Here is a 13,578-nt window from a genome sequence, read left to right as displayed (position 1 = left end):
AGAGCAGAGCTGCTGAGTCCTCTGAGAATCTTCATGGCCTCCTCTGGATTCCCTTCAGCAGGTCCACATCCTTCTCAGAACTCTCAGGAGAACCCAAAATCTGGCCTGCAAGATACTCTGAGGCACTTTGCTGAGACAGCAGAGAAGAGAAAAGAAAGCAAGAAATCTGCCTTGTTCTAAGCAATGAATGGAGATGTCTGATGAGCTGCCAGCTGAAATGGTTCTGGAAATACACTGCAATGCACTTTCTTCTAAGGACACAAGGGCCTCCTAATTGACACCACCTGGAATGTTTAACTGATTTACCAGAATCTTTGTGTTTTACAGCCACCTGTGAGGAAAAAGGCTTACAACAGCTGACAAGCCTTGCCACTCTTATGACCCCTAGTGACCAGATGGACCAAATAATCCGAATTATCAGGCTCTGCAGGGCAAAGGCACCTGTTGCTCACAAAGCCTGTTCACGCTGCCGTTTCAGACCCACGACTCTTGCTGCCAGGAGGAACACGGCCCCAGTGAGTACTTCTGCCACAAAGGAGATCCAGACCAGTGCCAGGGACCAGCCAAACCTGATATCGACTTCCACCAGGAGATCCTTGCTCCTCAGGAGGCAAACAGCTTCTTGGAAGGCAGCAGCTGAATATGCAATATAGACACTGATCCCTGTAAGGGTAACGAGAGCTGAAAAGAGAAACATGTTCAGCTACTTACCAGCCACTGAAGGAATTAAAACCAATCAACTGGATATGTCTTAGGGCCTCTTTGCCACTCCTTCCTATTCTAGCCAGGCCAGATTCACAGATTATCTTTGAAATCTAGCTGAGGTTGGTTTCTTGGGGAATGAGGGTGAGAGGGAAGTAAAGGCAGGGTTATTTATGTCCATTGAGGACAACGTTCCCACTGTTAAATACTGAATGTCTGACAGCAAGCCTCCCACAATAAAAATGGGGTCCTATATTTTACAGATATGTAATGTGTGTGCATCTCTGTTTTCAGTACTGAGATTCAGGATGGGGGCTGCTCTCAGGCAAAGGCCACCCTGCAGTCTGTTCATGTTCTCCTGGGAAACTGCACCAGCTGCATCCCCAGAACATCCTCAAGCACCCCTCTCCCAACCCTGTCTTCGTGTTTCCTTTCCCTCTTTGCAGCCCCAAATGGCTTAGAAAGGCCCAGTGCTCGACTCCTCAGTGGGATAATCATGCTTGGCACTTCACAGCTTTTCATTTTTCACTGACTATTTGGAGTAGTTTTCCACCAGCCTTTTCAGTGAATACAGCTTTCTGCTGTTCTGAGGAATCAGAACTTGCTCTTCTTTTTAGAAGACAATCAGAATGGGGGATGGCTGGTCTGTGTAAGAGCATTTCAGACTAAAAAGCTCAGCCAAGACTTTGAGACAGCAGCATTCGCTTTCAGCAATCCCTTAGCATTTTCTTCTTAAAAATAGGACTGTATGAGCAGTTGATGAGAGCCATTTCTGAGGATCCCTTTTTCTGTTGGGAAAAATTTCTGCTTTAAGTTACATTGTGAAACAGTACTGAAAATCTGTTTGGAATAGAAAATGCAGATTTAAACACAGTTTTCCTACTTTGACAGAATGTTTTCAGGTTTTTGAATTCATAAATTACTTTCTAAAACATGGTGGGTTTGGATACAGCAAAAAAGGAAAAATAAAAAGAAGTGTAAAGAATTTTACTAGCTTCAAATTGAAATGTTACACTCCAACTAAAATAACTTTTTGGGGTTTCCTTTCATGATCCACAGTTTGGGGACACTGCTCTAGATCTAAACTAGCAGTGAAGCTACCCCAGGAATGCCTAACAAGACCCTTTTCAGGAACTCAATCAAATGCCTTTTTAAAAACATCAGCTTGCTTAATAGTTGCAAAAACTATGCAACCCTATGGTTTAGTAATTCCAAGTTCACTTTTCCATCACTCCATTACCTTGTCTGTAAAGAATTTGTGCACCACGCTGAGAAGTTATTAAATCTTTTGTGTTAATGGGCAGAGCAAGCACAGATTGTTCAAAGGGTGCCTCGCTCCACAAGGAGGGATATTTGCCTTTCCTGAGCCGCTCTAGTCCAGAATTGGGACCCGATCAGACACCAGGTGAATGAACACCAGCATTATTCTGAAAGCAAATTCCTGCTTGGCTTTCATTCCCTGGGAAACAAAGTGATGTTTCCCAGATATAATCTCTTGTCATCTAAAACAGGCCAGGAGTTTGATTTAGTACCTCCAAAAAGGAAAAGCAGTCCCGTCATTAGGAGCAGTAGGTAGGCCCTGGCAAGAATACTGATGAATCCAGTCATTCCTCCAAAAATCATCAGGATCAGACTGAGGGGCATCAGGATGACAAATGTTCCATGCATGTCTGAAGAAAAATGAAGAACGTTAATATTGTAATATTTTATTATGGTGTCAATGGATGTACTAATAATTATTAAGTGCAGAGACTCTGATCAGGATCAAAGCCTCATTTTGTGCTGCACAAACAAGAAATTGGAGAACCCTTTGGGTTTTCAGTGTAAGTCAGCAAGACAAATACATGCTATGGAGGAAAATGTAACAAAGAGAACAAGCCCTCACAGGGTCACAGCCTGTGTTTCAAACAGAGACCACAGATATAAAGGATATGTCTACACAGATAAAGATGAGCAATTAAACTCTTCTCAGCTACTGAGCCAGCTGGATATCAGGTGATGCACTGAATACCAGGTAGGCACTGGCAACCTTAATAAAAAGTAGCCCTGTTATCTGAGCCACGCTGTTCTGTTCGGGAGGTGAGATCCAGCCATGCTTTGATTAAAGGCTTCTCTTCTGTCACATGTCCTCTCCTGCACTGATGTAGCATACTGTTGACCTTTTCCTTTGTTGCAGCTGACCATCAACTAGAGGGAAATTTTCCCATCCAGCTCTGATTCTGTCATTGTTTTCTACAGCAGCTTCACTAAGTGCATTAACCTATCCTGCCTGCTTCCTCCCATGCTAAATGTTTTACATTAGTCTTTCTTGATGCCTATAATACTTTAATAGCTGTGTAAACAGAGGGTTGCTAGGTATTTTTTCATATCACAATGTTTTTTCCATCATAAACCATTATTGTGTCATCGTTCCCTCTCATGCACTCTGTTCAGAACATTCAACCCAGCCTTTTTTAGAATAACAACCAAAAAAAGTAGTTCCAGTATCAATTTGCTTCATACCAGAGTAAAGTGCAGAGTAAGTGACAAAACAAAATGTAAAACCCAAAATCTGAACAGGTCTAGGCTTCAGTGTCTCATTTAATTTTACAGAGGAACCACAATACACCATTAGCTGTTCCCAAGGAAAAGGAATCACTTAAGAGATCGCAGCTCATGTGTGATCAAGTGATCAATGTTTTCAAGTCACTCTAACTGCCCACTGAATTGGAGATACTCCACCTGCCACTGGCTAAGGATCCAGCTTATCCTCTTCAGCAGAGTTATAAAGATCTAGACACAATTGTGTACATATCTCTCTTCAGTTCCAGAAGCCTGGAAGGTTAGGAAGGGTCTGCATGGCATCAAGGGAGACATTGTTAATGTCTCTACTTGAGCAGAATGTGGTTTCCAGACATAATTATTTGTTTTGTGTAGCACAGAACATGCTCACAAAAAAAAAAGTGGCAAATGACAAAGTTTTGGGAGGCAACCCTATTGTTCTTTTATTTCTGCTTATTTGCACTGTATTATATTTTCATATTCAACCCCACATATGCCCACATCAGGAGCAGTTGATGCTCAGAAACCATGAATTCAGCATTCTTCATTGAAGAGAGCACTTTCCCTCTTTGATTCTAAAGCTGAGGACACTCCCTGGGCCTTCCTTCAGCAAAACTGGCCACAGCTGCTGTTCCTGGCTAAAAAACACAGACCTAAAGCAATTCTCAATGCTAACAGCCACAAAAATCTTCAGCTTACTGGGAACAAACCCATATGTCAAAACTGCCTGAAAATCTTAGTCGGATTCCAAGATGAGAACAAGCCATGGAACTCAGTTCAGAAGTTTTATGTATTAGAAGTGGTTGTTGGGGGTGTGATGGAACACGATGTGACAGAATAGAGATTGGGCCCCCAATTCAGTTCTCATATTCTAGAGAGGCAGCAGCAACATGAATGTGGTCTTCAGCCACATTTGAGCTTGCTGAGGGTTATTTGGTCTGGTTTTGGTTATTCCCCACCATTCTGACATCCATGCGTCCTCTTAGATTTGGTCTTGCCTGTAAAAGGTGAACAAGCCTTGGGAGGATAAAATCTTGGGAGGATGCAATTAACATTTTAAAAGTATGAATGTAAGAATGGTGCAACTTTGTCCTCAGACCTGGCCTTGCTGAGAGAGAACAAACATAAACAAGCTCATGGCTGGCTCTCTGCCTTGTGATTTTCCAGGTGTCCCTCACTAGCCCAAGTTACTGCTGACAAACTCCACCTCAGCAACACTAACTTGCCATTTCTTTGACTTCTTGTCATGGTGTAATTTCAGTGACTGCAACCTGAGCCAGGACACATGTGGGTGAGCAAAACACAGCTCTGAATGGAACCTTGTGCAGCAAAAGGAAAAGAAAACTATACCAGAGCGTTCTTGGGAGTGTCCTAGGTTACATTAATGATCTGTGACAGTTGCAATATCAGAATAACTCTGATTTTTATGCCCTCTTCAGTGAAAATATAGGGTTTTGGGATAGCTCAGCTGAAACCCACAAACCCCACTGTGACAGAGCCTTACTTTTCCTACACACAGCTGAGATCACACTCCTCATTAATCACCTGCAGCTTTTTAAAAATCAAATATTTAGAGAATCATATTTGGTTAAATAGCACTTTTATAATGTCCAGTGTTCTAGTTCAATACCTACTACTCATCTGCACTATGAAATCTGCAACTGCCTGGGAAACTTACTCTAAAATGCTGCCATGGAAACCACTCAGGAATCTGAATTCATGCCATCTGGCATATGATATTATGCCATTATATTCCTTGATTAGAGAAATATAATTAGTTTATAGAAGAACATGACTTAAAATATCTTTACTGTGTTTCTGTCTTCAATAATCATCTGTGAAAGAAGTTAAAACATTAATTTTGCAGTCATTTTAGTGGTTTTTTAGTTTCTGTTGAAATACACATTTATGCATTATGTATTAAACATATAACTGTCTTCATATTGATGAAATTAATCTAGTATTGGAAAAAAAAAACCCTAAGCATTTTGCACAAGAAGAGGCATGTGTACTTTCTTGTAAAACAGAATTCAGTTTCCCACATCAGTTTCTCAACACCTGAGTTCCCTGTTAGTCCAACATGAAAGATCCAATGGTTTAATCTTGGAAACACTGAAACAAACTCATACATTTTCAAAAAACACTCCCTTTTTTCTGAAGCAAAAAAGAATGAAGTAGTTTAATCTGAGTGAATGAGGGTTTGCATTATCTAGCCAAAGCTCTTTTACTAGAGGTCTGGCCAAATATCTGTAACAATGACATCTGCAGTGTGTGTCCAGATCTGAGAATTTGGCAGGCATTTCTAAATTACCACCCAACACAGTTGTTGATGAGTTGTTTGTGAGAGAAATCTGTAGAATGAAATAGAAACACTGAGCGGTGTCAGAAGTAACCAAGTGCAAGCCCAGCAGTTTCGTTAATCATCTCCTGTTAACATCCTGGAGCTTAATTGCTTCAAACTAACTTTGGATTTGTTTGCACAGCTTACAATAGCAAATAGTGCCTAGAAATCTGTAATAGTCGCCTCATCAGAAATACTCCAAATAGCAGCAGCGCAGAAGAGCTTAATTAAGGATGTGTTTGTCTTACCCAGCAGTAACTAAATAGCCAGTTAGAAGGACAAAGGCCTCCAGCTGAAACAGACTCCTGGCAGTTGCTAAAACCAATGGGGCTGTTCTAGAAGGACTTGGCAAAGCCAGGAAGAAACAGTGCACAGAGAAATTCTGACCTGCTTGCTAGGAAGAAAGGAAGGAAACAACTTAAAAAGCCATGAACGACTGAAAGAACTCCTCTGTGGCTAAATGTAAGTCTTCTGGGCTTGGGCCCCAGGGACAGGAAGGCCTGGATTTTGTCCTGTTCAACAGAGAAAAGGTGATGGAGGATGATTGCTCAGAGGGTTAGGGTTCTCCAGGATGATTAGCCAGGCTCTGGTCGGTGTGTTATATGTTTTGGTTTGGTGCTTTTCCCAAAAAATCTCTGAGCTAAACGGGAAGACCAATTGCAGATAGCGGAAATAAAACGATGCTAGACTTGGAGCAGGTGGCACTGACAAAAAACCTCGGTAGCAGGAATGGGTAGAATGATGAATGTGAGCAATGCACCATGGTTCACATTCTGCTGCTGTGGTACCAATGAATCTGAAAATGAGAACATTCATCAGAAGTTGTCACTTGTTAGGCCTCAGCTGCAGTGGTGCTGAAGTTATCCAAGATTTCTGTATATATTTACTGTAACAGCTACTGTAAGTACTGAAGCAGATGTTCACTGGCACCTCTCTGAAGGAACAGGAACACACCTACCAGATTAATTAAGCCAGAACTTCTATGTGCATCATTTGGGTCTTGTTTCACTTGGCCTCTAAAATGGCCCCTGCTCTAGCGCCAGCTGTTTCCTTCTGATAGCTTAAAACCAAAAGAAAATTTGCAAAGAACTGTAAATCCCCCAGGAAAAAATGTCGGGGTGGCCAAAGAATAGGGCATTCTTTATAACATTATAAACTAACTCAATAAAAATGAAGCAGGACCATGAAGAGCAGGGTGAAGTGAAAGCAGCTAGTTAGTGACTGTTACACGGTCCACATGCTGTAAGGAAATCCAGACAAGTTTATCTGTACTTTTAAACTGATTTGTCAAGGAAGAAACCAAGGCAGCTGTTACATTAGAACAACTGAGGTATCAGTAGCTGCCTCTGCTGCAAAGATTGTTTCCCTGCAAGAAGCACAAACTTTTCTGCAGCCTCATGGTTCTGGTTACATTTGTGTCTAAATAAGAAAAAAATAAAATACTCTGGGGAGAATACTTTAAGCAGTTGTCCATGGACAGCTGCACACTCCAGTCTTGATTTTATAACAGGACAAACAATGAGTGCAAACCACATCCATTAAGTACTCATTTCAGGAATAGAGGAGAGCGCTAAAAATGGACGTGTAAAAGGAAATAAATCACTGTCCATGCTGGTCAAGTCACTGACAAAAAATCAGGATTGTCCAAGGCTTAATCTTACCTTGTGCAGATGGTTTGTGTGTCACACAGACAGTAAGAAGGAACAGCAGTTCCTCTCACATTATTTTTCATAACTCCAGCCCCAGCTCTGCAGTGCTGGTGGGACCCTGCAGCAGCTCAAGTGCAAAGATGCGATCCAAGTATTTACAATATTTTTCATTGTGCAAGGATTACACTGGTGCTGTCTTCAGCTAAATCTGTTCTGGTATTTACTCATTACTAACAATGTAGACTTCGGTAAATGGAAAATATTTATATGACAAAAATATCTAAGAGCAATTTTTCCCCAGTGTAACACGTCAAGGTTTCTTGTTTGTTGTTTTGTTGTTGTTGTTGATGGTAGTGGTGTTTGGTTTTTATTTGTTTGTTCATTTGTTTTTTCTCTTAAGAAATTCTTTTACAAAGCTGAAACTCTTGGGGGAAAGGTTTCAGCTGACTAAGCACTGCCATTCATTCTACTCACCAGCTGCCCTCTCTCTGTGTGTGATCCTCAACATCTAGAACTGATTTTGGATGTTACATTTCTGCTACTGGAAAATTCCGAAGCTGCTCTGAACCCCTGATGCAGCTTCCTTTGAAGTCAGTGACATCCTTATTTTGTCATTTAGTGAGAGATGGATCCAGTTCACCATGAAAAATGTTGCTCTTGCTGATTGTCTCCCATAGCTGGCACAGGAGAACACACAGCAAGGCAAAATATCAGGGGCGTCTTTGCTGGCAGAATTCAATTCTAAGGGGGACTTTCAGAGGGCTATCTTTAAACCTAGTAGTCACCAAGAGACTCTAATTACTGTCTAAATTACAAAAAGTGACACTTTCATTTTAATCCTGTTTGGGCCAGAGGAAAGTATACATCTCCAGTGAAAAAGAATTCTAATGCAGAACTTTCAGAAAAGCTAGTGGTAGGCAGTCGAGAGGTATTTTTCTTTAGATGTGGCTGATGTTTTAAACAAATAAATAACCAGGCCATAATGTAATCTGTAATAGGGAAATATTTGATCCATGGTGGGTTTGAGGGGCAGAGAGGGTATACACTGCATGTTCAGCTGGGGGGAGTGGTGAGAGAAGAAATGGAAGGCCAATGTAGAGGAGAGTTCATGTCTAATCCATTAGAGGAACAGCTCAAGAGTACTCCTGTGATGTGAAAATACATCAAGCCTTAGGTTGATTGCCTGGGGAATATTGCTGCTAGCACAGGATTTTAACTTGTGCACCCAATTATTTTAATTTGAAGCTCAATTTGAAGTACACCGTAAGTCTAAAAGGAATCTGCTGGGATGAATAGGGGAGATATTGGAAATGTGGAGGAAGGGACCATGAAGGCTTTTCATTCTCTAGTGACGAGTTTAGCTTCTGGCAGTGGCCAGCACTTTTGTTTCCACTTAGACCCAGCTCTTTGCACTCACATACAGATTTCCTCCCATCTCTTTGGCAGTTGTGTCAGTTAAGACATGCCAGGAGCTGCATTCAAACTCTGAAGAGTGAGAGATGTGACCAATGTGTTACCTAAGTGCCTACTTTAGTAGACAGTCCTTTAAGGCCTTTTTAGGAATAATCAGAAAGAAACGTGTTTGACTTTGCCAGAGCTCATGAAATTCAGTGCCAATCAAACAGTGAGAAATATGTGTGTACAGCTAGATGGAATGAGATTAATCCCACGAGAATGTGCCTCACAGACACCTTCACAGGCACACACAGATAAAAAATGTAATTTTTTTGAAGTAACCAATTAAAGCTGTGCAATTAGCTGTTTGCCACATAGAGCAGCAGATGAAGAAACTGCTGTAACTACACTTCAATCCATGATCACAGAATTGTCCTCTAAAATTCTTGTTAAAATGTGTTGTAGATGAAGGTGGTTTGCCATGATCTGCCTAAATATGATTCAGTGGCCAGAGTCAGAAACATTTAAGAGATAAGAGTAAGGCTGATGTAGAAGGTAATATCTCAGGACCTGATGAACCTAGATGTCACTTAGAAATATCTGTATTTCCTAGAAGGAAGAAGTACTGAGATGGTAGTTTCTATGTTCAGCTGCTACTGCTGAGGATCTGTAGCCTCACCACACTGAAACTGCATTGAAGCTGAGCAAAAAAATCAAAAAGTTAACTTTGTAGGACATTCCAATCAAACCTAGCAGGCTCTTTCAATTGAAGTGTCTTTGATTTCTTCTCTCATCATTTTTAGGCAGACTATGCCTGTTTATAATAAAATACACAAGTGTCTTTGCAGACCAGAAGTCTTTTTCCAGGAACATAAAAATAGCACTTGATGTGAAAGCGAGAGAAAAAAAAATTCTCCAAGGCCATGAAGAGTCTGTAAACATAATTATTAATCCAATTTTTATTCATATCCACCATTTTCTTACACTTCATGACTCACAAAGAGCCGTCCTTTGTTTCCAAGCCAACATCATTTTTATAACCAAAAGAGCTTTTCTTTTTGTTTTGTTATTTCACTGAAGAGCTGCAATCTCTCACCCGAGAAAACAGATGTACCTTCTGCAAATATGCACACAACTTTTGAAAAGCCAATGATTTTATCCTGAAATGCTGGACTATCACCAACATAACAGTGGAGGTGCTGATACCTAAAACATGATCAGGCAGGTTCAGTTAATGCTGACCCCTCAAAGGCTCAAGTGATCCAGCAATCACTTCCGCTGATTTCAGCAACATCAAGCAGCTACAGCCCTCTGTTTTGAGCAAGGAAGATTAAAGAAATGGCACTTCCTATTTGAAAGCACAGAGAGACGTCCTGGGCTGTAAGTCCTGAACCTGTTGATGTGTTTAAATGGCTGCTTCAGTAGCCCTCTGGGATCTTACTTCTACTTTACTTTCCCAGCACAGCTGTGACACAGTCCCAGCAGCACCAGCACCTCCCAGGCTTCCTTTGCCACGGGCACTGCACCTGGAGCTGAATCACGAGATGCTGCTCCAAGAACCTGAAGCCACTTTAAGCCTCTCTGGAGCCCAGGGAATGGCTGGTTTTGAGGGAAAGAGTTCCATGCTAAAAAACAGCACAGATGCACGAATTCCATGTGCAAGGAGGAGACAGAGCCAGGGAAAAGAGGTGAGTAAACAAAAAAATTTTAAAAAGCAAGCCCATACACAAGGGTGTATGGGGAAAGGATTGGGCTGAATATAAGATGTAAAGATGGTAAATCAACTTCTAGAAGATGTCTGTAAGTATTTGAAAATGTTCAGTTTGGACTTTTTGAAAACATTCTGGCATTGATAAATGAATCTAAAGAAAAAGAAGTAAATACATTAGAAGCTTAATGTTTTTGAACACGATGTTCTTCAGAGACTTTGCACACTGCTTTTAGTCATTGATTTATTTTCTTAAATTGTCACATACTTAAGCCTTTTATCAGTGCCAGGAATCCTGAAAGGCTAGGAAAGTAGCTGTCTTAAAGGTTAGTGTAAATGTGTTCTTAAACATTTTCAGTGATCAGACTCCTTTGAAATGATTTGGAACACTTTTGCCTTTTATTTTTAACAATTGTACACCTTCCTGTGCCATTGCCGTCAGAAAGGTCTTGCTCCTGTGGAAGAAATTAGCTGAACTTGTCATCAAATAGATGGTTATGTCAACAGTGAACACACTTAAAGACCACAGGCAGTGACAGATATTGTACAGAAGCAGAGTCAAAACACTGTCTCAGTGAGTTCCCCCTCTGAATCAGAAATGAGTCCTTATAAGTGGCCAAGGAGGGAGGGAAGGGTGGATGGAAATATAAAATAATATAAACTCTACTCACACAAAAGCTGTCTGTGTGAATCAGTGATGTTCACATTCTCATGCCAGAAGGGGTTTATCAAAGGGTAACATTCACTCCTCACTATTAGAAAAAAGGGAAAAACAATGAGGAAAAAATTACACTATAATATCTTTTTGCTATATATATAGTTATCTTTTACATGTACATATAATTCATTTAATATTAGCTGCTTTTAGAACAGCCATTCCTAGGTAGGGAAGAAAAGGAGAGGATTTTCAGTACACAGCATCAGCTGCTCCCATGGGGCCTGACCGCTGGAGTCAACAGGGAAACATCTGCTCCTTGCAGTGGGGATCAGAGTACAGCAAAGGGAGAATCCCTGCAACCTGCTCCCTCTCCTTGCTCCTCTGGAAGCAACATCTTTTCTTGCCTATGGCAAACATTACTCACTCCTGGCTTTTAATGGTGAAATCAAAACCTAAACTTATGTGCCTAGCATATAAATTAACCACATGGGGAAAATCCTAAGTATTAATATATAGGACTATAATAATCCAATATTATTATATATAATAATACTTATATTTAAATTAATGGTATTGTTTATGTAAATAAACTATATGGTGTTTATCTTTCTATTCTTTATATTATTATTTATCATTTTAATGGCTTTAACCCAGAACTTTCGCCCCTTAATTCCTTGAGCCAAATGAAAAGACATCTCCTTCCTTCTAAATGGTTAAGGTTTATTAGATTAGCTTGAATTAAAAGTTAATGTAACATTAGGTTACAGGAGCAGAAAATTCGCTCTCCCTATGTCTCCCCCGGCAAGTGACACGGGAGGTATTGACAAGGCACTGCCCACGGGTCCCGGGCACGGCCGGGGAGCACTCCTGCCTTGAACCACGTAGAGCCGGAGCTGCGAGGACAGCGGGCACTGCCCGCCGGCGCTGCCCCCGAGCCGGACCCTGCCGGACCCCGCACCCAGACCCCTGCAGCCGGACCCCGCAGCCGGACCCCCCCACCCAGACCCCCGCAGGCGGACCCCGCAGCCAGACCCCTGCAGCTGCATCCCCTCTCCCAGACCCCCGCAGGCGGACCCCGCAGCCGGAGCGCTCCGCTGTCCGGGCCCGCCGCCCGCCCCGCTCACCGCGGCAGGTCCGCCAGAGCCCCGAGTGCGAGCTGAGCGCGTCCGTGCCGTTCCGGGACGCCTCCAGCTTGGAGGCATCGATGATGTACCAGAAGTCGGTCGCGATGGCCACCACGAGGAAGATGAAGCTCGAAAGTCCCACCAGGGCCACGAAGAGGGAGAGCGCGCCCAAGTTAACCCTCATGGTGCCGCCGCCGCTGCCGCGCCTCGTCCGGCCCCGCGGCCGCGCAGGTAGCGCGCCCTGAGCCCCGCCCCGGCTGCTCCGCGCCCCGCGGGCGGAGCGGGGACCCCGCGGCCGCCGCCGGCCCGGGCCGGCCCCACAGAGACCCCGCTGCCCCCCGCCCGCCCGCCCGCCAGCCCCGACCCCGGCCGAGCCCCGCACGCGTGTGCGCAGCGAGCGCGGAGCCCTGTGCGATGAGGCGTGCCAGCGCTGCCTCACAGAGAGGGACACCTGGCAAAAACACGGGCATGGGGATCCCGGTCGCCCCGGCAGCTTCGGGATGGGCTCACCTCAGAGGAGAGAAAGATCCCGGATTCCAACCACCACTGTCTTTGAGGGGAGGAGGGAGCAGAAGCCGAGGTTTGGGGGGCAGTGACAGGGTTGGTGCTCCTGCAGCCTTTCTGGTACATTTACAAGAGATTCCCTCTTGTTCTGTGCCTTCCAGATGCCGACCTCAAAAGGCCAGTTCTAACCTAATTTGAAAGGTGGTGTGAGAGAAGGCAGTAGCGTGGCATTTACTACCTGATGCAGTGATGTCTGTACCCTGCTTGGAATCATTTTCCCGTCAGTGTAACCGATAGATGGAAAGACACAAACTACCTCTTCCAGAAACTATAGTTATGTAGTTTCCAAGGAGTTCACGTGTGAGCCCTAAAGCCACACTTCACCCAGCCTCCTGCTCATCTTCAGCCCGCTGAAATCTGTTGAATAACGAAGTAAATTTCAGTAATAGAACCTTGCTTTCAAATCTGCAGAGAATTCACTCTGGTGTTCTACTGCATCTCTTCACTGGCATAAAGATGCTGTGCAGGTAGGGACAAGGGGGCATCTTGTTTTCTTCCTTGTAATTCACTTCAGGCCTTCCAGGGAATTGCTAAGTAACCCCAAGTAATTAAAAAAGTCATTCTCATTTACTTTCTGGCATGGACACTGGGCAGAATGTGTGACATCATTACCTATCCATGGCAACAAGCTATCGTGAACCAGCAGGGTTTCAGCAGTAGGATCAGTTAAAAGGAAAATTTTCCTTGAGAGTGTGTTCAAATAAACACAGTAATCGTCAACACTAGAGACCACATTTTGCTCTGCAAAACTACTGAAAGGTGTATATGGCTGGGAATATAATAGTCTGTATATTCAGGAATACAGTTAAGCAGCCATAGCATTATGCTGAGCTTTTGCCATCTATTTCTCACCTCTCCAAGTTGTATTTGTAATCTGTGAAAATGCCCTTGCAGCT

At 43.0% G+C, this 13,578-nt stretch overlaps 1 protein-coding gene across 1 annotated transcript; it reads right to left on the bottom strand.

The window, feature by feature from the left end:
* Positions 1 to 448: 448 nt before the first annotated feature.
* TMEM114 (transmembrane protein 114) lies at positions 449 to 12,302 on the bottom strand (the record flags this gene model as incomplete). Its single annotated transcript, XM_082292285.1, has 4 exons — positions 449 to 681; positions 2,235 to 2,372; positions 11,008 to 11,088; positions 12,119 to 12,302. The coding sequence occupies 4 exons, from the start codon at positions 12,300 to 12,302 to the stop codon at positions 449 to 451; spliced, it is 636 nt and encodes a 211-aa protein (XP_082148411.1).
* Between the last annotated feature and the right edge of the window lie 1,276 nt (positions 12,303 to 13,578).

This window comes from Coloeus monedula, assembly GCF_965178545.1.
Source record: "Coloeus monedula genome assembly, chromosome: 16".
NCBI classification, from domain to species: Eukaryota; Metazoa; Chordata; class Aves; order Passeriformes; family Corvidae; genus Coloeus; species Coloeus monedula.
This window is presented reverse-complemented; position numbering and strand designations above follow the sequence as displayed.